This window comes from Ascaphus truei, chromosome 5 (assembly GCF_040206685.1).
Source record: "Ascaphus truei isolate aAscTru1 chromosome 5, aAscTru1.hap1, whole genome shotgun sequence".
NCBI lineage: Eukaryota > Metazoa > Chordata > Amphibia > Anura > Ascaphidae > Ascaphus > Ascaphus truei.
Window position 1 is genome coordinate 301,725,382 of NC_134487.1, and position 27,642 is coordinate 301,753,023.

The 27,642-nt window shown below is 42.8% G+C and overlaps 1 protein-coding gene across 3 annotated transcripts; it reads right to left on the reverse strand.

Annotated features, from left to right (window-relative positions):
* Nucleotides 1-3,383: 3,383 nt before the first annotated feature.
* PYROXD1 (pyridine nucleotide-disulphide oxidoreductase domain 1) lies at nt 3,384-26,377 on the reverse strand. 3 transcript variants are annotated; one of them, XM_075602937.1, is made up of 12 exons: nt 26,241-26,377; nt 23,110-23,190; nt 22,250-22,369; nt 19,577-19,705; nt 18,569-18,642; nt 17,531-17,700; nt 16,772-16,851; nt 16,466-16,610; nt 15,546-15,655; nt 13,871-13,993; nt 6,223-6,360; nt 3,384-4,039 (listed from the first exon to the last, which is right to left on the reverse strand). In XM_075602937.1, the coding sequence occupies exons 1-12, from the start codon at nt 26,316-26,318 to the stop codon at nt 3,791-3,793; spliced, it is 1,497 nt and encodes a 498-aa protein (XP_075459052.1). In that variant the 5' UTR covers nt 26,319-26,377; the 3' UTR covers nt 3,384-3,790. The 3 variants fall into 3 exon arrangements, with proteins under 3 accessions (XP_075459052.1, XP_075459051.1, XP_075459053.1); XM_075602936.1 differs by having other exon boundaries at nt 15,546-15,658; XM_075602938.1 differs by lacking the exons at nt 23,110-23,190; nt 26,241-26,377 and adding an exon at nt 21,595-21,723 and having other exon boundaries at nt 15,546-15,658; nt 22,250-22,352.
* Between the last annotated feature and the right edge of the window lie 1,265 nt (nt 26,378-27,642).

Genomic DNA, 27,642 nt, shown 5'->3' on the forward strand with positions numbered 1-27,642 from the left:
ACAAATGCATACAGGTCAGCAAGGGCGTGTCTAAATCACCGAAACCTGTTATGAATGTAAAAAAAACCTATGCAAATGGACTCATACTGGCGGCCACATTATAGTTACGTTCACTCCACAATATACAGGTAAAACAATCCTAGATTCAGTGAACACACATCATTGGTTTGCAGAAGTATTGACCGCCTACCAATGTCACATTCTGCTGAACTACAAATAAGGTATGCCGTTTTTCAAACTTTGTATTGTAAGCCAGGGGGGTGCAAACTTTCCTTAATGGCGCCCCGTCTCCTCTGGCTCGTGTGCTCCTTCCCCACCCCCCTCGCCCCCCCACCGTCAAATGATATTGCGTTACCCCGCAGCGTCATTTGATGACGGTTGCCATGGAGATGCATCGCTGGAACCAAGGTAAGAAAAGTTAGAGCCCTCACGTGATCACCAGCATTTATTTTAAAAGCCTTTGAGGAAGCATGGGGCCTATAACAGCTGCTCTCCCCCCAAACCCCACCTGGAAATCTTGTGCACCCCACTTTGCGCACCCCTGTTCTAAGCTACAAAGCTGTAGTGGTTAAGCTGTTATATGAGGAGGCTAAATGTCAGCAAAGGAAATGTACAAAACTAAATTTACTGGTTGCATAAGTATTCAGCCCCTTACATCTGTACTTGGTAGAAGCACATTTTGCAGCAATTACTGCACTGAGTCTTTTAGGGTCGCTCTCTACTAGCTTTGCGCAGTAGGATTGTGACATTTTTGCCCATTCCTCACGGGAAAAGTGATCCAGTTCTGCTGGATGTTGGGGATTGTTGATGGACGGCAATCTTCAAGTCTCACCATAAATGTTTCATGGGGTTCAAGTTCGGACTTTTCACTGGGCCACTCAAGAACATTAATTATCTTCTTGTTCAACCACTCCAGTGTAGCTTTGGTTTTGTGCATGAAGTCATCATCCTGCCGAGATGTGAATTTCCTCCGGGTTTCAGTCTTGGTTGAGAAACAGGTTTTCCTTAAGGAGTTGCCTGTAATTTACTCCATTCTTCCCCTCTATCCCGACAAGTTTCCTAGTCCCTGCTGAAGAGAAGCATCCCCATACCATGATGCTGCTACCTCCAGGCCTGACATTAGTGATGGTGTTAACTGGGTGATGGCAGTGTCGGGCTTGTGCCAGATGTAACACTTGGAATTTAGACCAAGTTCAATTTTTGTCTTGTCTAAACACAAAACATTTTTCCACGTCTGCAGTATCATCAATATACTTTTTCGCCAACTTCCTCCATCATTTAAGATGAGTCTTTTTGAGTAATGGTTTCTTTCTTGCCACCCGTCCATACAAGCGAGCTTTGTGTAGGGACCGGCTTATTGTTGAACAGACTCCCATCTCAGACACAGAACTTTGCAGATCTCTTAAGGTCATTGTTGGCTTCAGTGACATCCCAAACCAGTTTCCTGCTGGCTACTCCGTTTGGGAGGGCGATCTGATTTGGGTAGTACCTGGGTGGGATGATGCATCTTCCATTTAATGATGGACGTCACTGTACTGAGAGGGATAATCAGCATTTTGAAATGTTCTTGTACCCTTCTGCTCTGTTCCTTGGTCTCTTTGTTGGATCACTATGCGAGTTGCAGCTTGAAAGTCTATACACTTAAGATAAATGATCTACAAAGTAAACTTTATCACTCACACACACCGGGTCAACCCATGTCACTAATTTTGTGACCTTTCAAACAAGTAATTTGTACCTGAGCTGATTTAGGGCTGCAGTATCAAAGGGGTTGAATACTTATGCAACGGAGATTACATTTTTTTTCTCTGTAAATCTTTAGTTCCTATATGCATTTTCTAACGTTCTCACTGGAGTCGTTATTGTAGATTCTACATGTTAACGTCTAATTTGAAAGCATTGTGGAGTACGCTCAGGTGCGAACAACATCTTAACAATTTGCAGTGTGTGAACTGTAGAAACACATTGGCTGAAAACGTATTCAACTTACTTCGCCCTTTCCCCTACCTCTTGTAAACTATCAGACCCTTAGATCTTGTTTCGTGGTTACCTTAGCATCCCAATCATTTTGGCCTTCCCTTAGTGTATTAACCTGTACCATCTGAGAGGCTACAAATCTACCACCCTTTCTGCAACGTAATGCCCCCGACTTCCCCTGCCACCCTCAAGAACGTCTTGTTCTGGCATTTATTCATTTTTTTTTTTCAACTTCAAATTTTTATTGAATTTTTTCATATCAAATAAAACATTGCATATTTAGAACTTTCAAATGTGGAATAAAAAATATTCTTATAAAAATTGTAACAGGTTATCTGTTTGTAAACAAGCAAAAAAAAAAAAAAGACAACAAAAAAAACAAAAAAAAAGAGGGGAGGGGATCACAGGTGTGAGATCTCTGCTTCTGTTATTTTACTATTACTCCTATGGGAACTTTCTTCAATTCTTGTGTAGATGGCTAACGTTCTTATTATTTCTTATATTTCTGGTTAATCTTATTAAAAGGTGACCTATAGCTCATTCCTACTCATATTCTTACCCATACTTCCAACGAGAACGCATTTATCTCCATCATTGCCAGATTGTGGTTCTCTCTACTCCTGGGATGTCTATCTGGGCCAACCACAGCGTCCAGACTTTTATAAATTTGGCGCCAGTGTCATTAATCAAACTCGTTAATTTTTCCATCTGGCAAATATACCACATTCTATTCCCGAATCTGGGGGATATTTGGAATCTCTGCTTGTTTCCACAGTGCCGCGATCTCGCACCTCGTGGCTGTTGCTAAACGCATAATCAGTTTATTAACCGTTTTGGAAAGTCCCGGCCAAGGTCTGTTCAAAAGGAACAGCCATGGATCCGGAGGAATAGTGAGGTCAAAAATCCTCTGAAGCCAATGTCTAATTTGTGTCCATAATGGGACTATCCGAGGACAAGACCACAACATGTGTAACAGGTTCGCCGATGCTCCACACTGTCTTGGGCACAGAGGGGAGCATCCTGGTCCAAACCTTTCTAATTTCTGTGGAGTGAGATACCACCTCATAAGGACTTTATATGCGTTCCCCTTTAAAGTAGTGCATATCGAGCTCTTAGCTGCAGCTGTTACAATAGCCAACCAGTCTTCTTCGCTCACCTCTTCTCCCAGATCTGCTTCCCACTTAACCATATAAGATAATTTATCATTTTCTGTAGAGTTTGAACATTTATTCTGATACAGGTTTCCCTCCTGTACCTTGTTGTAAACTCTGATAGATTTGAAAGTATGTAAAATATCCCCCTTCCAAGCTGTCCACGGTGAGAGCCTATCCCTGACTGTGTACCATGCACCATTTTAGTAGATACTACAGTATGCCGTACTTTCAGGACAAAACAAGTACAGCCAATGGAGAAAAGCATATTTAATCATTTCATATTCGAAGACATCATGATTTGGTAATATTGTGAATATTATGTACAATGTTTTTCCAAATTCAATCTAAAAACAAATGTGCAAATCTCATGGTGAATTAAGCGTTTCATAAAATCCATACATGTGTCCATTCTGTATTCAATCCGCAACATGATCATCCACTTATACTGAGGGGAGGACTTACCAGTGAAGTAGAATTTATTTTTTTAAGTGAGTGGTCCAGAAGCTTGTGTGTTCTGGTCTATTTATTCTCGTCATCATTAACTTAATGTAAGATGTTGAATATATCATTATCCAAATTAGACTTCGGAAAATAGTTTAAAGAATGAAATCCAAATGCTGTATCTAAGTTTATCACGTTTTGTAGAAAATAAATACATTTTAGTCAAAGTAATCTTCTATGTCAATATTTGGATCTAACAGATCTTCTCCATAAGCGGAGAGATCCATTTGATTTAAGATCAGGTTTTCAAAGGTTTCTTCCAAATTAGTTTCTCCAATTAATACAGCTCCCATCATTCGTCCATTCTGCATCACTACTTTGATATATTCTAGTCCTTTGGTGCATCTTAGCATCAGCTCATGGTTACTCCCGAGGCCCTGTGCATTGTACTTGCCCAGTATTATCACCTGGAGGGGGTGGGGGGGAGAGAAACAGGTCATTCAAAACATACTTCTTTTAAAAGGTGTGAAGTAACGGTTCTATACGCACACTTCGTGCCATTGTGTAAAAGTAAACATCAAATATACTTTCTATACCTACAGAATGCAAGACACTGAACGACCCCATGTCCCTCAAATTACCTTAAACATTTTGTAAATTAAAGCTGCAGTTCAAGCTCACTTTTTTTTTTCTTTTAGTTTTTTTTTTAACTTCAATAGTTTCATGTGTGCAATCTCTACTTACCTAAAGAACTGTATAGCTGCCGGTCAATTCGTTCTCCGTGTATTGATCGACGAAGTTTGGCGACATCTTTAAATATGGGGAATGTATATCCTCTGTTTCTGTCACTTAGTGGAAGTTCATGAATATTCATGAGCACTCCCTCCACTGACATGTGCAAGAGGGAGGGCAGGGCTCACAAAGGGGTGTGCCAGGGCTTGTGACAGGACATGAAGGGGCAGTGCGCATCTTGTGCCCTTGGGAAAGTCACTTTACCTCCCTGTGCCTTTGGCACCAACATTAAATTGTAAATACTACAAGGCAGGACTCATTGTGCCTGCAACATTGTTTGTACATTTCTGGCGCTATACAAGAAAATATTATCTGCATGCATACTTGGGTAAAACAGGACCAGAAGTGGCTGTGCAAAGCTTGTACAACCTGCCCATGTGGAATAAAAGGTGCTATAAATTAATACAAACATTTCCTATTTTGTCTCAACATTTTCCCCCCAAATTCAATTCCTTGCAAACCATTTTGCCAAACCTTAAAGTCAACAATTTAGTAAGCTCTGAGCGAAACATGGCGTGTGCCCTATGTATAATCTCAGCATTAAATGAATTTAGCACATTTGACAATGGTTGGCAAGTCCCTTGCATACTCGGACAAGGTCGCAATTTTTTGGAGGCTGAAACTGCATATTTTTCCTGGTACATGTCCTTTGGTAACCGTTTTGCAGATGTCTACTTACTAGGAAATGCCGAAAAAACGTTTGTGATTATACTCTGTTATTCTATATAGCAGAGCATGGATGTGAACAGAGGGAGCATTCATTATTGCTTAAAAACCAGCTGATTTCCTTGTGTAGCATTGATCAGCCAAGTGATATCTTGCAATAGCAATTGTGCAGCTCGTCCCTAGTACAAGGTTACATCCAAGAGTAGTAATAGAAGTCACTTATTAACTACAGCACTGAAAATATTTGTATTCCCTCCTCAAGGTCAATACTTAAAGCAGGAGCAAAAAAAAAACAAAACCCACATGTGCAACCAGCACGAGACTATTGGAGTGGAAAAAATATACACCCCACCTAAGGATATAGCAGTATTCCCACAAAGCAGAGCACTTACAAAGCGTGCTTAAATAAGTATCGCATTTACTACAGGAACACAGCAATGTTTCATGCCCGATCCAGAACTTTCTTCAGGTTCCATTAGCAGATCCAAAACACACAAATATAAATAGCCAATGTTGGCGCTAAAACACCAGATTGTAAACCGGACGTGATTAGTATAACATACAAATGTGACAACTATGAAAATCTTATAAAAGTTTCTAATAAGTATAAAATTAAGAATACTATATCGGTGATACATTGAATCAGCCATAGGAGCAGCCTCAAAGTACTGCAAGTGTAAGAGAAAACTAGAAATGGGCTATTTGTGTGTTTGGATCTGCTAATGTTACCTGAAGATAGGTCCAGATTGGACCTGAAACAATCGATGTCTCTGCTGTGTTCCTGCAATAAAAAGTGGATACTTTTTTCAAGCAAGCTTCGGTTTGTGCTCTACTTTGTCTGGAGGAATAATTAAAGTAGCAATCCCACCAAAAATGCACACACACCTATACATTTTGTAATACTTTTTTTTAATCCTGATTGGAATCTCCTGGAGCTCAACCACAATATTTTCAGCTCTGTAGATGCGCCAGAACAGGGTAAATCTCTTTAGGGAATTCCCTGCACCCACATTTATAGGGTATCCCAGTTTCCCAGTTGTAAGTGTGTATGTTGATTTACTGTAAATAGTTGAGGATATTTCTTTCTACAATAAATTAATTTGATAAACTGTGTTTCTGTCTGGCGAATTGATCCCTGGTGTTATAGTCCTGGTCTCCCGTGACAACAATAAATACATTTAAATATGCTTACCTTGTAATTAAAGAATTTTGTAACATGAGTAAAAAGTTCAAAGCAGAAGTCCATTTCTATAGATTCCCCCAACGTATCCGCAGTCATACACTTCGCAGCATAACAGCCCATCTGACGAGCTTGAGTCCATAACCTCATCTGAAAATGACACAAGGCCCTTTTGAGAAGTGTGTCCGTACGTGTGCACGTGTGCGCATCTCTCCCCTTTACATGTGCAGGATTAGATTATAAGCAGGGACTCTCACCAATGTTTACATGTGATGCCTGTCTCTCTTGCATTGTGTGGCATAGTTTCCTGCATGGTATAATGTGTTTGTAGAACACTGCACACAAGGCCAGAAACATACAAATAAATACATTGAGGTCACTTTGTGGTTTTACGGATTTTGAAAACTGCAGAGAAGAATGTGAAGTTAAAAAAAGTACATAAACAAAAAGGAAATGCTCAAAACCCTTCAAAAAGCTAGCAAGGTCAGTATAACTATCCAAGCACTAGAACGGATGGTTATGTACACAGAGAGATTAGAGATAGAGATACCATCACATTTTAAGTTATGGTGGGTGAAAAAGGCAACAAGAAACCTCCACCGTATTGCATATAGCAAATAAAAAGATCACTTGTGAGCACATTCACATGTCTTAGGTCTGCAACCCTGCCTTTCACCACTATCACCCAGCATACAGTGCTTTCACTGCAGCAAGGGATTCTGGGAAATGACATGCAAATGAGCACACCGTGTCACATATATATAGGAAAAATAATAAAGAATATCATGGATTATTTCAGAAAAAATGTGTCCAAACCTTTATTAGACTTCCCCACATATAAAATATTTTGCCACCATATACAATTCATCACTTAACCCTTTGAGTGCCTGAAGTAGTAGCCACCACATCATGGGGTGTGGCACTCCGTGGCGTCATGATGTAGTGGCTTCGCAATGCCCGCATTGCTCGTTTCCAAGGCAGACGCAACCTGACACGCAGGGAAACTGACGAGGATGACTCTTCCATTTCCGGATTGAGTGACGCTGCAGTCACGTGATCATGATGTGTCGGAGGGGCTGTGCCAGCCTGGTGCTGAGGCCCCTCCGGCCCCCAAAGGGACACATCAAAGACAGTATACACAGAAAAATCCCACAAAAGAGGAAATGTACATTCCGATATTTCTGTTTCTTCAAGTCCTCTATGGCAGCCAAATACTAATGGGATACCTTCTCCTCCTCACAGCTGGTAGGACAAGCACTTCTTGTGACAACTATATGACGGGGCGTCAGCCATCTTAGGTCAGTTAACTTGTGCCAGAGCTCTTAAAAAGGAAGCACAAAACATAGTATACCAACTATAAGAAGACTCCAGGGAGGAGTCTCTAGGGCAGCTAAATACTAACGGAATGTACCAGAGCCATCCCATGTCTTCTGGAGAGAGAACTTTACACAGTTACAGCACTTTGAAGCCCCGTCTACCAAAAATGTTGCTTCTGTTGAGGTGGGAACATCCAGACGGTAATAATTATTATAGGCTAAAGCAGTAAAATTCAGGTCATTATTGAAATCCCTGCTCTTTGATTGGTTAAAATTCCGGGCATTATCTAATCAGTAATGGCCCGGAATTTTTGGCAGCAGGCCAAGTTTTTCAGCCAATCAGCTTGTAGGTTTCATTCACAAAGTGTGAAATTTGCACTTAGACAGGGGAGGTGATTGGACAGAACACACCAGCAAGGCACTGACTCCTCCCCCACCCTGTCAGCAGCAAGGCACTGACTCCTCCCCCACCCTGCCTGCAGCCAGGCACTGACTCCTCCCCCACCCTGCCAGCAGCAAGGCACTGACTCCTCCCCCACCCTGCCTGCAGCCAGGCACTGACTCCTCCCCCACCCTGCCTGCAGCCAGGCACTGACTCCTCCCCCACCCTGCCTGTAGCCAGGCACTGACTCCTCCCCCACCCTGCCTGTAGCCAGGCACCGACTCCTCCCCCACCCTGCCTGCAGAGAGCTCCGCACAGGAGAGTGAAGGGAAAGGTTTGTGTGTCTGCTGAGTGTGTTTTGTGGGTGTAAAGGGGGGTCAGCAGAGTGTTTTATTAGTGTGTGTGTCTTCTGTTGGTGTGTGTTTGTGGGTGTAGAGGGGGCTGCAGAGTCTTGTTGGTGTGTTTCTGCAGTGTGAGTTTTGTTCTTGTAGAGGGGAGCTGTAGTGTGTGTCTTCAGTGTGTTTTGTGATTGGAGGAGGGTGCAGAGTGTTTTGTTGGTGTGTGTCTGCAGTGTGTGGGTTTACAGGGGGCTGCAGTGGGTGTAGAGGGGGCTGCTGGTGTGTGTTTTGTGGATGTAGAGGTGGCAGAGCCTGTTTTGTTGATTTGTGTGAATCTCTGCAGTGTGTGTTTTGTGGGTGGAGGAGCGGTGCAGAGTGTTTTGTATGTGTGAGTCTGCAGTGTGTGGGTTTACATGGGGGCTGCAGTGTGTGTAGAGGGGGGCTGCTGGTGTGTTTTATGGCTGTAGAGGGGGCAGCCGTCTGTTTTGTTGGTGTGTGTCTGCAGTGTGTTTTGTGGGTGTAGAGGGGGTAGCAGTTTGTTTTATTTGTGTGTGTATCTGCAGTGTGTTTTGTGGGTATAGATGGGGGGCTGCTGTGTTTTGTGAGTGTAGAGGGTGGAGGAGGTCTGCAGTGTGTTTTGTGGGTGTAGAGGAGGGGGCTGCACAGTGTGTAGATGGTACTGCAGAGTGTGTGTGTATATAGGGGGGTTGCAGAGTGTGTGTGTGTGTGTGTGTGTGTGCGCGCGTATATAGAGGGGGCTGTGTATATGTACAATTTTTTTTTATAAACGTGCAGTAAAAGCATAAGAATGTAGACAATCATGCTGATAAAAATCAATATGACTACAAAAATGTATACTTTTTATGAAAAATTAAAAAAATAAAATAAAAAATAAGCCTACATTTAGCCTATAATAGTAATAATCCCCTCAGAATAGGGCATTACTGGCCAATAATGCCCTGGCTGGGTTAAAGTCCCTCGGCTTCGCCTCGGGCCTTCAACTCTTCCAGCCAGGGCATTATTGGCCAGTAATGTCTTGTTCTTCGGGGATTATTACTTAAGTAATGTGTGCAAAGACCAGGCCGCTGCTTAACACATTTCCTGGGCAGAGGCCTGAGCTTTTTCTGCCTGTGAAATTGCAACGTCCCAAGTGGAGTGGACTTTTAGTCTTAAAGGAGGATTTTCTCCTGCTATTCTATATGCCTCAAATGTAGCAGCCTTAACCCATCTAGATGTGGAAGCTACGGAGGCTGTCTTAGCCTTTCTGGGTCCAACATACAGGACATGCAACCTAGATGGTTTTCCTAATACCATCAGTCTTTTGCACATATGTTGTTAAGAGTCCCAACCACATCCAGATTGTGCCCCTGTTACTCTGTCAGAAATAGGGTTTGGACAAAATGAGGGGACTAGAATATCCTGTTTGATATGAAAGTCTGATACTACTTTCGTTTCAAACTGTGGGACAGTATTAATACCATTTTATCCTGGGGTTAACATCATGATAAAGGCTGGAGCTCTCCAACCCTACGCGCTGTAGTAATAACAGTTAGGAAAACTATAACTGTGAGTAATCCAATAGGGAGCTTGAGAATTGGTTCAAACAAGGAAGAAGCGAGTTGCTGTTTCACCAGGTTTAGATCCCATCAAGGATCAGGGATTCTAAAAGTAGGCCTAATCCTAGACAAAGCTTTAATACAACTAGAGACAGTAGGATCTAAGGCAATCTGTTTATGATGGAATGCACCTAATGCAGATACTTGGACCCCAGGAGACGCTGGTTTTAAACCCTTCTGGAATTCTTGCTGAAGGAAGTCCAGTATATTAGGGACATCCAACCGCAAGGCGTTTATATTTCATAATTTACATGGACGTATAAATGTCCTCCGTATGCGATAGATTCTTGACGTCACTAGCTTTCTGGAATCCAAAACTGTTGATATAACTTCATTGGATTAATCCGGTGCCCTTGATATCCTTTCAAATTTCACGCTCTCAATGAGAGCAACTGAAGATTGGGGAAGCAAAGAGGACCCCAAGGCAATAATGAGGGGACTGTCGGAAGAATTCACAGCTCTTGTACCGACAGGCTCTTTGAGTCTGCAAACCATGTCTCTCTGGGCCAAAACCGAGCTATTAGCTGAAGCTGAGCCCGGCCTCTTGGTTTTGTTCATTATTCGCTTAAGCAGAGGGAATGGGTATGGGTGTGTGGGGTGAGGAGAGAGAAATGTAAAAGATGGAAGTCCCAAGTCGTACCATCTTGACACATATCTACACTTTGTTGACAGCTGATGCCATGACATTGACCTGTGGTTCCCATTCTCCTGGGTGAAGGAAACATCAAAAGAAACACACTGTGTGGTGCTCATAAACACACACGCAAGTATAGCAATAATAAGCAGAGGACTTGTAAAGTCCTTGGATGGAATACACGTTGGGTATCAAGGTATGAACCTGATAATAAACCATAAAAGTCCCACATATAATAGAGTTTAGCTGGAAACATCCCACTTGGCACTGCAGTAAGGAGTTAACACAATAAAGTGTCCAGACAAATATACATCGATGAGGTATGATATCTTGAATGGTATATGAGATAAACACCAAGGACTCACACGTGGTGCAGCATCTTTGGGTAGTAATCCCACATCCTAGGGTACAGGAGTGCTTCAGTCTTTCGTCAGATGCAGGAACAAGAAAAAGACACAGCACTACTTCCACGCAGGAAAAGCAAAGATCAAAACGGGAGCGTTCCCATAGTGAAAAAATAACAAATTAATTGGATAAAAAAAAGGCACACACAGGCTGGAGGCCCACACCTACGCGTTTCAAGCCTAAGATCTTTATCCTGGGTGAAGGAAATGCCTGCTGAGAAAGTCGGCTTCGTTATTTCTGACTCCTGAAATGAACGCTGCGGAGATGGGATCTCTTTATCCGCCCAGTGTAGGATTCAGAAGGCTTCTGGAAAAAAAAAACTACTCAGACCTCGTTCCCCCCTTGTTGGTTTATATATGCTAATGCAGTGACATTGTTGAATAGGATCCGAAACGGGGAACCCTTCAACGAGGCCTGAAAACTTTGAATGATGTAAAATATTGCTCGAACTTCCAATACATTGATTGGTGTGACCAGAGTCCTTGGATCACCTGATCTTGACAATCTATAAAGGCTTTCGTCAGTGTTCAATGCGGTCAAGACCGGAGGTATCAAACACCACTCAAAAAGTAGCAGGTTTTTCCATGTTCCTGTGCAGGACAGGTCCACAGAGACCATTCTCCCTCCACTGCAGGGGTAACTGAGAATTCTCACAGGTAGTGTTAGGACCTGCATACTGGTCATACCGTGACGTGGCTGCATACTGGTCATACCGTGACGTGGCTGGAGGCTAATATCGCTTTGGCCAATGGGTTTAACTAAATGACCCATACTCATCAACATTGAAGTATTTAACTATGCATTTTGTCCCATTGGATGTAGAATTGGGCATCGTTGTCTTTTGTTGTATACATTTGGCTACGCTCAGTAGCACTCCTTTTGACACAAATATATATATATGAGGTGGTGGGTTCTTGGGTTAGAGCTTGCAGGGATTGTGTGTTCATTAAGTCCTATTATCTTCATGAATCGAATCTTCTGAACAATCAGACTTCCTTCATAATCTTGTGGATCATTGAGGTCGGGAGTGATACTAGATTTTTCCTTGTCGAATATGACGCCTAAAAATTGAGCTAGCGCAAGCCTGCTTTAGTTTAGGTTGATGGTCCACCTCTGGTCTACCCAGACTTTGTGCACTAGGTGCATATGATACTGGCAACTTTATCTGATGGGGCATTCCTTGAAGCTAGGGCATTTCCAGGAGCTCCAAAGAATACCACTGGGCTATAATCTTTTTAACCCAGGAGTCTGTTTTTGTTTGGATCCAGCAGTCCAGAAATCCCACCTGTCTTGCCTCAAACCAGCGTTGTATCATGGACTGGCTCTCAGTCTCCTTCAGGGATCTTGCTTCTAGATGTTTCCCTATTAATTTGGTTGATCAGAGTGGCCACAGTCTCAGGTTTGCGGTTGTCGTGAATTCCAATTAAGATTATAAAAGTTAACCTATTGATGTCCATTGAAGCGTCACACACAAATTCCAATAAAAATCGCTAAGATTTGAAAACTGGTTAAAGAGTCTCTGTCTTGATGTTCCTGCTTCAATCCCATCTTCTAGATTAGATATTCAAACTCTTGACTGTTCTTGAGATACAGGCCATTGCGACTGCTGGTTTCAGCGCCATTTCGATGAAATATTGTTTGCGTAAAACACCCTCCATTCTTAAATCCATCTTCTAGGGGGATCGTTGTATTTCATACCACCTTGGCAACAGGTGTATACACCTTTGCGGTATTACCCAGGTACTGACTGCAGTCCTATTTACTGGAGGGGTATATTTTCTAGTCACTGCTGGTCTTTTGTCCACTCAAACTTCCTGATGTCCTTCATAAAACAGTGAACAGGAAAAGTTCTAGACAATTGTTTAGAGCCAAAAAAGGCCTGTTCCAGGACCCCCAGCTCTTCTTGTGACCTCAATATTCATCGTCAATCTCATATTTAATGAGCTGGTCTAGTGTCCATCTTAAAGGAACCCGTGTCTGCTTGGGTCTCTTTCTCCTTGGACGAGGAACCCCCAAGTTCTGAGATACTCGCCTGTTCTGAATAATGAAACATGAAGTCTGATCTGGGCCTTTTTAAAGACCCCTTGAGACTGCGCTTTATCAGACTGCAGGAGCGAAGTTTTCATCCAGTTCATGGAAGCAGTTAACGGAGCCGAAGTTTCTCCCTCAGACACCTTCTTAATGCACCTTTTGAGGTAGGTAGCAGAAAGTCTGGCATCGCACTCTGCACAATATTTAGCTTTAGAAACGGTTTTTCTAGGCTTGACAACTTGAGCCTCTTGCTCTGGTGAGGAACGGACTTTTGGCACACAAAAAACGCGCTCCCTATCATGACGTGATCTTCCCGCCCCAAAGCTCTGCATCGTGACGTCTCCGCACCTTCACTCCACAGAGAAGTGGCTCCCGCAGCCTCAGGGGGGAGATGCCTCGCAGCGCTGAAACCGGCTGGCGATATTATAGCATCACCACAGCGGCACGAGAGCGGACGTTCTTGAGGAAACTGTTGAGAAATCCCCTCCTTTAGGGCGGCATCAACGTGCCTCTCACAGAAAGTATACATCAAATAAAATAAAACGGTCATGGAACCGGCGGTCAATGAACCGGCCTGACGTCTTTTCTTCAGCTAAGATAGGACAAGAATAACGGACCCAGGGTGGATAAAGCCCCCTCATATTAGGGTCACAAGAAGTGCTTGCGCTCCTACCAGCTGTGCGGAGGAGGCGATATCCAGGAGTATATGGCTGCCAGAGGACGGGGAAGAAATAATGAAAGCCTCACATACCCGTACTTGTTTTATTTACAGGAAACTAATCAGACAAATCCTCCCAATTTAACATACAACTAATTACATTAAATCAAGGATATGTGCCTTATTGTAAACCACTGTAACATTTTCTCACGCTTTAGCTAGAACTGGCATATTGTACCAGATGTATCATATATACAACGATTTCATTTTTCCGGAATACCTGCTGCCACAGTGCACTGTGTGTCCAAGAAGCCGAGCAGATGTCTCCAGCAGCGTATATGTCCTGCAATGAGGTGTGCATGTGCTCATCCACTTTCATGCCTCCATCTTCTGCCAAATCAAACTACAAACATTACCCATGTGAGTGCGCGGATTGTACAAACTACAAACATTACCCATGTGAGTGCGCGGATTGTACAAACTACAAACATTACCCATGTGAGTGCGCGGATTGTACAAACTACAAACATTACCCATGTGAGTGCGCGGATTGTACAAACTACAAACATTACCCATGTGAGTGCGCGGATTGTACAAACTACAAACATTACCCATGTGAGTGCGCGGATTGTACAAACTACAAACATTACCCATGTGAGTGCGCGGATTGTACAAACTACAAACATTACCCATGTGAGTGCGCGGATTGTACAAACTACAAACATTACCCATGTGAGTGCGCGGATTGTACAAACTACAAACATTACCCATGTGAGTGCGCGGATTGTACAAACTACAAACATTACCCATGTGAGTGCGCGGATTGTACAAAGCGCAAACATTACCCATGTGAGTGCGCGGATTGTACAAACTACAAACATTACCCATGTGAGTGCGCGGATTGTACAAACTACAAACATTACCCATGTGAGTGCGCGGATTGTACAAACTACAAACATTACCCATGTGAGTGCGCGGATTGTACAAAGCGCAAACTGACAAAGCAGTTGTAAAAATGGTTATGTTAAAAAGATTTTTGTTTTCTTAATGCACCCCCTTTACAGTATGGGTGGGTAACTCCAGTCCTCAAGGGCCACCAACAGGTCAAGCTTTAAGAATATCGCTGCTTCAGCACAGGTGGTGCAGTCTTCGACAGACACCTGTGCTGAAGCAGGGATATCCTGAAAACCTGACCTGTTGGTGGCCCTTGAGGACTGGAGTTGCCCATCCCGGCTTTACAGCAATGTCCAATCAAGCCTCTCTCCAGGAGACCTCAACACAATATTTTGGGAATAACAATGCACATGCAAGATAAGTACACACAGTGTGTGGCAATTCATTGGTTATTCCTAAAAGCTTATTGGGTCACCGCGAGGAGGAAAGACACGGTTGTAGGAAGTTTTCATAGAGGTCTCGCTTTTTCTTATAGAAAAACAAAAAAAAAAATCAAAGAGACTAGCACTCGCCCTAGGATTAAAAACGCGTTACAGACCTAAAATACTAGATGGGGGAAAACAAAAGACTCTTGAAAGAAGTGTCCATAGAAAGAGCAGGTTTCCAGCACTTTGCCTGCAGAACCCAAAGGGGAGATTTTAGGAATAACCAATGAATTACCAGGCGCACGAGTATATTTCTAAATGAGCGATTGGTTTGATCTTCCAAAAACATGGCCAGAAGAGGGTTTAGCAACATTGCTTTGGGGCACCTACTGCTTGCAAATACTTAACTGTACGGTCACTTAAGGGCACCCTTCCCATATGAATTCTTCACTGCACCCTGCGTGCCCGTCCCATATTCTCTCAGGTACTCTGTGTACCCCCCATTATCCTTAAGGACACTGATCGAATGCAGCAAACAATGATTTATGATGAGAAGCGATAAACTAGGTTAACTTCCCCAGAGAGAGATTAACACAGAAAAGCAACATATATAAAATAAAAACAAAAATATCTCACATTATTACCACCGATAAAAGGCTCGACATTTGGAACCACACCAGTGGCGCTGACAATAAAATCACAGCCGTAGGTATTTCCATTGGTCAATTCAACATATACCGGCCACACCGCTGAAACAAAAGCCAAAACGACCCAATGAGTGAGCTCTGAAATTATTATACTAGCTACTGTGAGTATAATCATATATCTACACAAAGTAAGGTAAAGGCGGATTGTCTCCGGACGTCATCAGCTCCCTCCTCTGTGATTCCCTATAGAATCCTGATTAACTATCAAGGTACAAAACTGCGTGTGTGTGAGTGAGTGTGTGTGTGTGTGAGTGTGAGTGTGTGTTCTCCAAACACTATAACCCTAATTTGTTCCTACTTTGCGTCACCATTTTAAAGCTGAGTGAAAACATAACCAGACATTATTTTATGCCCAAAACACATTTTCTAATACTTAAGCTGCCTTCACTCAAATGATACTTTCAAAGCAACATTTGTTTTCATTTTACGTGGGATTATATTATATATTTGCATGGTGTTCACCTATAATATTTAGTAGACCACTGCATGTGTCGTACAGAAAAATGACATTTTGTTTTTATAATGTCAGAGATATGTATTCCGTAATACAAATTAATTACCACATCTAAAGATTTCAGCGCAATGATCAGGATTTCAAAGACAAATCAGGAATCACAGAGGAGGTCTCCGATGGGAGGGCCGTGCTGATATCTGCTAGGCCAGCACTGATGCTTTACTAATCACCGACTTCACACACTGACCACTAGGGGTCCTCACAGTTATGCAAAAGTTCCAACTAGAAAGGCAGAGGTCTGCCCAGTATTTGTGTACGGCGGCTTTTTGAGGAGTAGCTTTTTCAGGGGACCGCATACTTGTCCCCAAACCCGGCAGTCTGTTTGCAGCATTTACCTGTAGCAGGTGTGGCAGTGTGCTCCGCGTGGTGTTCTGTAGGCAGAGATAAAGCTGCACCACTCCCCCTTAACTGCAGGAATTCCTCTCCAAGGAAAATGTGCTTTATCTCACATTCTGTCTCAATATGAACGCAGTGGGAAAACTAAACAAGAAAAGAAGTGATAAAAAGTGCTAATCTCAGGCCAGGCCAGGCCAGGCCAGGCGTGTGTTCAGTCAAGTCCTGAGGTGAGAAAAAAACATTTTTTTTTTTAAATCTTACAACTTTAATAGAAAAAAAAATCTCAAGTACCTTAGTGAACCCACCTCTTCTGTTGCTTTGAGATTTAACCCCTCGTGCCAATCGGGCCCCAAGGCACTGCCGAGTTTGGCAGCTTCTTCTCTACCTGAAAGCACACAGGTGTGAGATTATATCGGCAGAGGAAGGCATCTCACTGCATCCCAGTGCAATCCCAAAGCCAACCAGATTTATTGGGTAAATTAAATCATTACTAGAAACTGTTCACATTTTTATAAACGAAGTCTAAGCCTACACCAACAATACCAACACCATGACGTGTAAAGCAGCACGCCATGCTAAATACGGAGGTTTTAATTCAGTTCTGCAGCATTAGATAAAACCAACTTCCTTTTTTTTCCCCACTATTATTTTTAATGTATTAAGCTTCCTCGAGTTTCTATAGCAGCCATTTAGGAAGCCACACCACTTCCTATTTAAAATAGGCGGCCATATTGCGTGCAGCAAGATCTTCGCTTAGATAACCGAATTGCCATAAATGTAAGGAACCGCTCCATTTATTAAAACAACACACAGGCAAAGGAAATGCAGTTTAACATGATTATGATTCTTTACAAGCAATACAACTGTAGGTTTACATAATATTCAAAATATATATATGCTTAGCGTATTATCCTAGTCACTGGCCCTTTTCCGGTCTTGCACACAGTATCAGCCTTGTCAACGCGACTTCCTTAGTTACCAAGGAAGAAGACAGCGATCACTTACTTTCACTCATGCCGTTAAAGTGTGCCTGAGCGCTCTGTAGTAGAAGGACGGTAACGTACCTACAAGTGCTTCCGTTGTGTACTTTGTTCTTTTGCAAGCGCCGGGGGTCTCTGGCTTTGCAGCCTTCAGTTGTGTGATTAGAAACTGGGCGGCCCCAGCATCAAAGAATGTATTGCCAATTGATTTGTCTTTGATGGCCCAAATGACTTCACAACCTTCAATTTCATACCTAGGTAGGAGAAGACCATTTAGACTCAAGCTGGGCACAACTGGGAACCAAGGAGATATAGTCGGGGGGTTTTAGTCAAGCGATTCTCAAGTGCATGCCAAATGGTAGTCAAAGCAAACACAAACATGTTTAAGCATCTTTAGAATAGGTAGTGCAGCTGACAACGTACGCAGGCGATAAATAGAAGATTATGGTGTACATAAAAACTTCTAAACAGATCTTAAATTATGAAATACGTATTTGCAATGGTGAAGTTGTAACATGCGTAAGCGCTTTCACTTAATTGTAACTTCAAAATACAGTATGTTATATGAGATTGCACTACAAATGTATATTTAGGGGTCCTTTTTAAGCTCACCAATTTTATGTCAGAATGATTGAAGAGGGGGATTAAAAAAAAAAAAAATATACAGGTATACAGAAAACGTATGGGACCACTTCAAGGCAGAGAAACCCATATAAAATAGTAAGCCCCTTTACAATTACCGGAATCAATTATATTTAACTCTATAAACTAACTCTACTTATTTTCTAGCAAAAAAGCTCAAGAAAATACTATAGTACAGGTGGTCCTGTCGTATGCCTTATCAGACGCCGCATAATGAAGTCCGCTGGGCGCATTATACGACGCCGGACCCGCTTATCCGACAGTCACGCCACTGAATAACATGGACCCGCAATCCGACAGTCCGTTATCGGACGGCAGTTTGCAGGACACAATGTCGGATATGCGAGGCCAAACTGTTATACATACAATTACTGGTCAACATGATTTTGGGAGGAAAATGGGGAAGATCTTTAAATATTCTATTCACATGCAAGGTTATTGGAAAGTAAAAACACAGTGCGTGCGCATGTCAATACCTACACCAATTCAAGTGCTATGCCACCATTTCCGACAACAATTACTCGTTTGGCTTTAGTGAGATGCCTCTGAAAATCCTGAAAAGTCAAAACAACATGCAGATAATATGGTAAATAGGTTCTAAATAAAGCAAATAAACATAATACAGCTGAACCCCGTTATAACTCAGGGTCCACATAATGGGACTGCGTTATAACTGGGATCGTGAAATGGCCGCCACGGGAAAAAAAAACCCTTGGAGATGTTTATAAATTGGGAGCCACACTCAGACCGCGTTATAAACGGCTCCGCGTTGTAGCGGATCGCGCTATAACGGGGTTGAGCTGTACTATCATTTATGTAGAACTCGAGAAATCTAACTTTAGTAGTGCAAAACTTTTAAAAAGTGCCAAAGTGTGCGAGTTCGAATTATACACAGAGAATGTTTGTTTACGAGCAACTAAAATATTGTTGGAATCAACTAATGCATTTTTAAGAACTAATTAACTGGAAATAGTAGGATTATAATAATATACATTTACATCAGCTGCTCCGCTTCAGTGCAATTAGGGTCATCAAATCATATATTATGCACTGATACTTGGTTCTGTGAAAGGGGGCTCAACTCCAGTCCTCAAGCCTCCCCCAAACAGGTCAGGTTTTTAAGATATTCCTGCTTCAGCACAGGTTGCTCAATCAGATGCTCAGTTGAAGACTGCACCACCTGTGTTGAAGCAAACTGATTGAGCCAACTGTGCTGAATCAGGGATATCCTGAAAACCTGAACTGTTGGGGGAGCTTGATGACTGGAGTTGAACACCCCTGCGCTAACCTAAGTGTGATACATAAAAGGCAAAGCTTTTGGACCCTGGCATTTTTACGCAAGGCTTTAATATAAATACCTGTGATGTTCCAAGTAGGTTCCTTACTCAAAAAAAGGTAACAATTTGAAAGACTTTAAAAAAAAACAAAAAACACAATTTAGATAAAGGTAACAAAAAAAAGTGTATCAGATTGTGAAGGAGACATTACCTGGGCACTGTCTGTGTCACGGATACCTAGCACATATGGATTTCCTTCCACGATTAACTTTGGTTTTGCTCCCGCACATATACAGAGCTTGTCATATAAATACTGCGCACCGTCTTCTGTGACGAGTTTCTGAAACCACATTAGTAAAATGTTTACAACACAACTAACGAGGCAAAAAATGTCTCGGAGAGGTAACTATTTATATGTTGTACCAGGAACTTAGCTGTGCATAGCTGAAGGGCTAAATAAAAATAATTAGGTTTTTAAACAATAAAATAAGTTGCCAAGGTGTATTTTTCATACCATGGTAATAAGAAAATGTAATAACTTTAATTCCATATAGTGCTGTTCTCCCAATAGGACTCAAAGCACGTCACAATATAGTAAGCAGCATTGTATATAGGCTCTCTACCGGCACAGTCCCTGCGCAGATAATCCTACAATCTATGGGGTAGATCCTCAGAAGGGCACTAATTTTGTGCAAATAATAATGTTCCCAAAATAGGTAACGGACCTTATTTTCCTCCTTATTAACGGGAATCCTCAAGGCTAACGATATACAAAAGGTCCGTTAGCAACACGACCAACGAAACGTTACCTGGATGAGCGAGGATTAGTGCTGCCTACACCACGCATGCGCATTGGGAAAGAACGTTACTAGGGAACGTTAGAAAACTATACCAGTTAGATTATTACATATGGTCATTTTTCTCCACTTTATTTTTACACAGTAATAAAGATGAAAAAACGGAGCGCTGTCAAAAGCAAAACATCACGAGATGGGCACAACAAAAAAAGTTTTATTTGAGTCTCATGGATTAAAACGACAAACAAGTGCGCACCACCAAACCTTTCTTATTGGGGACGGTGTCCTCGTGATGTTTTTCTTTGGATAGTGCTCCGTTTTTTAATCATTATTTCTGGATCTTTTACTGCTACGGATTGCACACCTGGGACTGGCTGGGACTTATGGAGGACGGAAGGCTGAACTAAAGGAGGATAAAAAAGGTACTGACTGGGCATCAGAAATTATTTTGTCCTACACTGCCATGAAATTACCTTATTGCCATTATTGTGAGTTCGGTGTTATGTCTCACTAGGCTAAGAACTTTTCATTGCTGTGTCAATATAGGACTGCTTCTTCACACAAGACTAAAACCCTATTTAAAGCCGTCCAGTCTGCATTTATATACCCCGATTGCTAGCATTTTTATGCTTGTGAGTGTCTTGTAGCCGAGCACCATTCTTTGAACTATAAACCTTGATATTTTTACACAGTGCATGGACTGTGTGGAATTAAATATGATATTGGTTACTTCTGTCTCTTTGAAAATCCTTTTCTCATATGTAGATTCCTCCTAGTGAACTCTTACTATATATTATAACATATATACAATCATAAGCTCAAAACCCACCACACCATATATATTTATGTCACAAAGGCGTGCTGCTGGGTTTGTGACCATGTATAAATGAGAGCCTCAATGTCACATCCATTATTGGTAAACAATTGTTTGGAGGTCTGTGACCCCTCCTCCCTGATTCCAAGCTCGCCCGCCCACCTTTATAATAGCAAGTCCTGAGGAGCAGCAGTGAGGGACCAGTCTTAAGACTTCTTCCTCATATAACAGAGGTAAAGAGAACGTTTGCAGAGATAGTTTTAGGACTTGCAGAAAGAGGTCACACCTGGACATGGTCTGCAAGCTTACAATGCTTTGGCCAAAGAATTTAACTAAGTGACCATCACGTATGAGAGAAAAACAGATGTATTTATCCTTTTGATTTGTCCTGTTGGATGTAGCATTGGGACTCTGTCTTTTGTATATACATTAGTAGGCCAAATAAACATATCTTACATTCACTTTCATCATGAAACATATTATAGTTAATCCCTGAAACAGTATTAATGTGTTGCTGCGTTTCAGCCATTTAGACGTTCCACAATATATCTGTTAGTATAACACGTCATACAAAGGGTTCATTCTAGCACTCAGGCCATTCATATGGGTACCACTTACGTCCTTCCCTTTTCCCATGGAGCCCCTTTGGCTCCTCAGGGCTTAGAAGTAAGGGCGGATTTCAGCAAGCGCGAAATATGGTCACGTTATTAGCATAATTTAACTGTCCCGGAGGTCTGAGGGTCTCTGCTGGTAAGTAAAGAGCTCGTTACTATACAATTTGCATAAGAAGCCTAAGGTCCGTTAACATTTAAAGTTCCCTTACTTTTAAGGAAAATGGCTGAACAACATAGCGTTAAGCAGCTTTGGGGATATGCGATATGGATACATTAAAATTAGGCAACGTTAAAAAATTCGCGACCTGAGGATCTACCCCTAAATTTGTGGAGCCAGAGGTATAGGGAGATAAAGTGACTTGCCCAAGGTCACAAGCAACGGACACTGGGATTTGAACCAGGTTCCCCTCTTTTGCACCCCTTTCACCTCTACTGCTTTCTCTCGCCTTAAACCCCTTTTTCTATTGTCTGATCTTATATGTTGCAATTATTGTACTGTAATTCCCTGTACTGATTCTCTTGTAAAGCGCTGAGAACAGCTGTAGGCACTATATCAAGAACACACACACACACACACACACACACACACACACACACACACACACACACACACACACACACACACACACACACACACACACACACACACACACACTTACCCGCTCTCCATGTTTCAGTCCTTTTACAGCAGATTGCACAACTTTAATATTGGGATAAAGTTTTTCCAGCACGGTGCCGAGTTGCTCCTCAACGTCAAACTCTTCCAACCTTCTAGAAACCTGCAAACATTGTTTTATTATTTATGACAAATGCTGGAATTCTATCAAATGGATAAAGCTTTGTGTAAAGAAATAAATCATGTGCTTTGCTGATTTTGGTCTAAAATGACATAACTCCCAGAAGCAGAATACTGAGTAAATGAGCCCGCGATAAGGACTTGAACATTATGCACCATTTGCAGGAATGCGTTCTGTATTTATCACTTCTTTTTGCTGTAAAGAGACCCCAACCCGTTCTTCAGCTGTTGAGCAGTGGGTGGGTGAGAGACTGTTCCAAAAAGTGGGAGCAGCGTGGCTAAAAGCTCAGGCCCCAAAGGAAGGAACTGTTAGGAGTCCTTCATCTGCAGATTGAAGTGAGCGAATGGGAGAGTAGGCTGTACCCCCCCCCCCCCCTGATCTGTCATTAACGGCAATTGACTAGAATGACCATTCTCGTTGGATCGAGAAGCAATACCTCATATCGGTACTTAGAGAATGTCCCTATTCCTGTTTTTTCTATTGATCTATATAGTGTGAAGATTTGTAATGTAAACAAGGTCAGGACTCTGTGACAGAGAAAAAAACGTGCTTCATGTATAAAGTAAGGTAAGATACGTCTAACATAGGAATTATTTGATATATAATCTTAAGACACTAAAATCACCTCCGCACATTCTTTGCACTACAAAGAATTCTGGGGTATTATACATTTCCATGTACTTCTTTAACGACCAGAATTATATTTGAAACACAAGACTTACCTGTCTTAAATTCGTTACTGCTTTAATGAGCGGAGATGCTGTTATCAAAAACACGTTGTCTGAAGGAAACTGCAGAGCAAGCTTGAAAAGAAAAGATTATAATATGTCTATGTAATAATGCAAATATCCACAACTCTGCACTAGCTACACTGACAGTATATACTGTATTTCTATTTCTTGTCAGGTGTTTGTGCCTTTATATTTTGGATAATGTTGTGGGTGAAAACTGTGTTTAATTTGAACCCACAAAAGGAAGTGTGGTGTTATATATGGGTGGAAATTGAACATGGTACCCCAACAAGCTATGAGCTTTGGTCTCAAGACATGAACGCACCTTTTTATTATCTTGGAAAATTTCCTAAAATACTTTTCTATTTAAAATTTTTTTTTTTAAATGGATCTAAAGAAGACTCAACAATCTACAAATCCATAATGACTTTCTTGATTTTCAGCCACATTTATGGTCGTATAAACCAGTTTAGGAACAGCTGAGCCCACCTTTGTAGTACTAGGCAGGGAATACAAAAAGGCAAATCATTTCTATAGACAACATTTTTTCTTTTTAGAAACACTTGAAATTTTCTAAGAGACAGTAAGGTAAAGTATGCAAATATATGTATGTATATCTTTATTTATATAGCACTTCACAGCAGTAATACACGTAACATAATAGAATACAATGGGAATAAGCATTTGAGACATAAAAATAACATTAGGAAAAAGGAGTCCCTCCCCTGAAGAGCTTACAATCTAAATGGTAAGTAGGAGGAACCTACTGAGACAGTGGGAGGATGTTCTGGTAAGTGCGTCTGCAAGGGGCCAAGGTCAATGTATGAGGGGTATACTGTAGTGTCAGCCAGCGAAGCTATCCATATGCTTTTTTTCTCACTCCTTTGTAAATTTTCTTTTCTCACCAACTTCCCCACTTCCCTCCTTTCCACATTTCTTCATCGCTGCTCCCCACCACCTATGTATGTGCCCATACACTGCACCACTATTTACACACACCTTTCCCAACAACTTCTACACCCCTAAATAATAAGCACCCCCAACAATCCTCTATTCACCTCCCCTACTACTCCTCCTCCTTGCTGCTGGGGATCTCTCTCCTAATCCTGCACCCAGCCATATACACACCTGCTCTCAACCACGCCTCCCTGCCACCTCTTCCCACCCACGCCTGCCACCTCTTCCCACCCACGTCTCCCTGTCACCTCTTCCCACCCACATCTCCCTGTCACCTCTTCCCACCCACGCCTCCCTGCCACCTCTTCCCCTGCTAATGGTGTTAATCTATCTAATTTAATATCGAGCAACCTTAAAACTCACATCGCAAAAGAAGCATCCCAATAGCCTAAACTCATGGCTACTGTCCCAAACTCCGTCAGGCCTCCTACCAACCATTGTGGCCAAGCACGGCCATCTACTGCACATATTACCTCACCTGCTGTCGCTAAAGCTGCGCTTATAGTGCCTTGCGAAGGCACCGCGACATCACTCGAAAACAAATACATTGACTCCATCGCCAGCGCTTATTGTAAGCGCGACGGCGCCATCGCGGTAAAAAATTGGTAGCAGGGTCTATTTGATTTTTTAGAGACAGTCGCCACATGTGACTGTCTCTAAACCAATCAGAGACCGCGGCCCGCCCCCTTTGGTGACGCCATTGACGACCGTCGCTAAAAACCAAATTACAACTATCGCGGGTGGCGACAGGTGACGTCATTGGTTGCGTCGCCAGCACTATATGCGTGGCCTAAATCTCCCAACATACTACTTCGATTGTAAGCTCTCCAGGGCAGGGATTTATTTTCCTATTGTCTGACTTTGCTGCGCTCAATATATTATTATAATTCCCTGTACTGTATGGTCTCTGAAGCGCTGAGTACACCGTTGGCGCTATATAAAGATATACATACATACGCTTCGTTAAAGAGGCATGTTTTAAGATGGGTCTTGAAAGTTGATAGACAGGGTGCCAGTCAAATAGTGAGGGGAAGGGCATTCCAGAGGTGTGGGTCAGTCAATGAGAAAGGTTTAAGGCGGGAGAGGGCTTTAGATACAAAAGGGGTAGAGAGAAGACATCCTTGAGAAGAACGCAAGAGCCAGGATGGTGCATAGCAAGAAATTAGGGCTGACATGTAACGGCGACAGAAGAGTGTAAAACTTTAAAAGGAGGAGGAGAATTGTGTGTGTGATACAGGATATGATAGGAAGCCGGGAGAGGTATTTCAGTGGGAGAGACTCAGATTTAAGAGCGTAAAGTGATTCTAGCAGCAGCGTTTAGGATAAATTGTAGGGGAGACAGGTAAAAGGCTACTGTAGTTGACAGGAGAGAATGAGGGCCTGCATTAAAATATTTAGCCTTAGAGTGACAGAGGAATGGGCGTATCTTTGCAATGTTACGGAGGAAAAAACTACAGGTTTTCGCAACATGAATGAGAAGATTCGAATGTGACCCCTGGGCAGCGTGCGTGTGATACTGGGTGTGTGACCCCTGGGCAGCGTGCTTGTGATACTGGGTGTATGATAGTACTGACAACAGTTATGTAGAAGGGGGCAGTAGGGCCAGGCTTGGGAGGAAGTATGAGGAGCTCCGTCTTTGACATGTTAAGTTTGAGTCGGCGGAGGGCGATCCAGGGGCTTTGGTCTGTACAGCAAATGTAAGGCCAGGGGGTTAAAAGTTAAATATATACACCGTGTTTTTTTTGCACCGTCAGATGAATATTTTCTTACTGGTGGGGTTCCCAGTAACAAGACTCAGTGATCCTAACACAGGAGACTGATTCAAACAAAGAAATATTAAATACACGGAATCAAATGGCCAGTGAGTACTGCAGCTTCAATTGCTTCTTTATTATTACTTCTGCCCAAAACCGTGTACTGCACACACAACCAGAAGTGCCCTACTACAAGGAGAGGGGGGGGGGGCAGGGGCAAATAGGAGAGGGGGGAGGGCAGGGGCAAGTCACACACAAAACCAGAAGTGCCCTCCTACAGGGGGGGATAGGGGCAAAACACAACCAGAAGTGCCCTCCTACAGGGGGGGATAGGGGCAAAACACAACCAGAAGTGCCCTCCTACAAGTAGAGGGCGGACAGGGGTAAATCACACACCCTCCCCCATCTCACGTGCTCTGCGCAGGTAACGCCGGCGATCCCCCCTCCCACGACCACAAACTTCCCCCTGACAGGCGCCTCCTCGGCCATCTTATCACCGGCCAGTTACTTCCGGGGGGAGGAAAACCTGGTAACCCGAAGCAACGAGGTGACGTCACGCGTCCCTCTCTCGTTCGCTGGATGGTCATTGGCTGGCAGTGGACCGGCCAAACGTCACGCTCAGTGTCAGTGGCGGCCCCTCGCAGTCTTTATGGTTGGCAGAGTTATGCATTTGCCATCCAGACGGTGCGCGAAAGCAGCCAAATTCAACCACTGTCAAGCGCGCTAGAACAGCCCTGTCTGTGCTTGGGAATGTGGGACAAACTATTAGTATTATTATTATTACTATTATTATTATTAGTAGTATTACTATTATTATTACTATTATTAGTACTATTATTAATATTATTAATATTATTATTATTAGTAGTATTATTATTACTATTATTAGTACTATTAGTACTATTATTATTATTACTATGTAGGAGCCTTTCCGTTCAGCCTGGCACGTGATAACCATGCAGTATATTATGTGGGTGTCTAGTTTTCCTATAGTGTATTTATTTCCATGTTTTTCTGAGTTATTGTTATAAATTGTTATTTGTTCTTAGTTACTGTGCTGTCCTTGCACATTTCTTACCTATGTTTTATATTTAGTATTTTTTTAAAAATTGTTTTAGCCCCAGTAAAGTCTGTTATAGCAACATCTTTATATTTTATAACGGCTTGTGGCCTTAGTAATGGTGGGAACCGACATAACTATAGGAACACCTGGGATACGGGGCTACACCTGGAAAACGGGGCTACACCTGGGATACGGTGCTACACCTGGGATACGGGGTTACACCTGGGCTACGGGGTTACACCTGGGCTACGGGGTTACACCTGGGATACGGGGCTACACCTGGGATACGGTGCTACACCTGGGCTACGGGGTTACACCTGGGCTACGGGGTTACACCTGGGCTACGGGGTTACACCTGGGATACGGGGCTACACCTGGGATACGGTGCTACACCTGGGATACGGGGTTACACCTGGGCTACGGGGTTACACCTGGGATACGGGGCTACACCTGGGATACGGGGCTACACCTGGGATACGGGGCTACACCTGGGAGACGGTGCTACACCTGGGCTACGGGGTTACACCTGGGCTACGGGGCTACACCTGGGATACGGCGCTACACCTGGGATACGGCGCTACACCTGGGATACGGCGCTACACCTGGGATACGGGCTACACCTGGGATACGGCGCTACACCTGGGATACGGCGCTACACCTGGGATACGGGCTACACCTGGGATACGGGGTTACACCTGGGATACGGGGCTACACCTGGGATACGGGGCTACACCTGGGATACGGGGCTAC

Excerpts from the sequence above, each read along its gene's own strand:
- PYROXD1 (XM_075602936.1), bottom strand. The coding sequence starts at position 26,318 with ATGGCCGAGGAGGCGCCTGTCAGGGGGAAGTTTGTGGTCGTGGGAGGG. Across the intron at positions 17,701-18,568 it reads GGCATAGCACTTGAATTGGT|GTATGAAATTGAAGGTTGTG; the intron begins GTAGGTATTGAC and ends TCTCCTACCTAG. Across the intron at positions 16,611-16,771 it reads ATCTCAAAGCAACAGAAGAG|TTTTCCCACTGCGTTCATAT; the intron begins GTGGGTTCACTA and ends TTTCTTGTTTAG.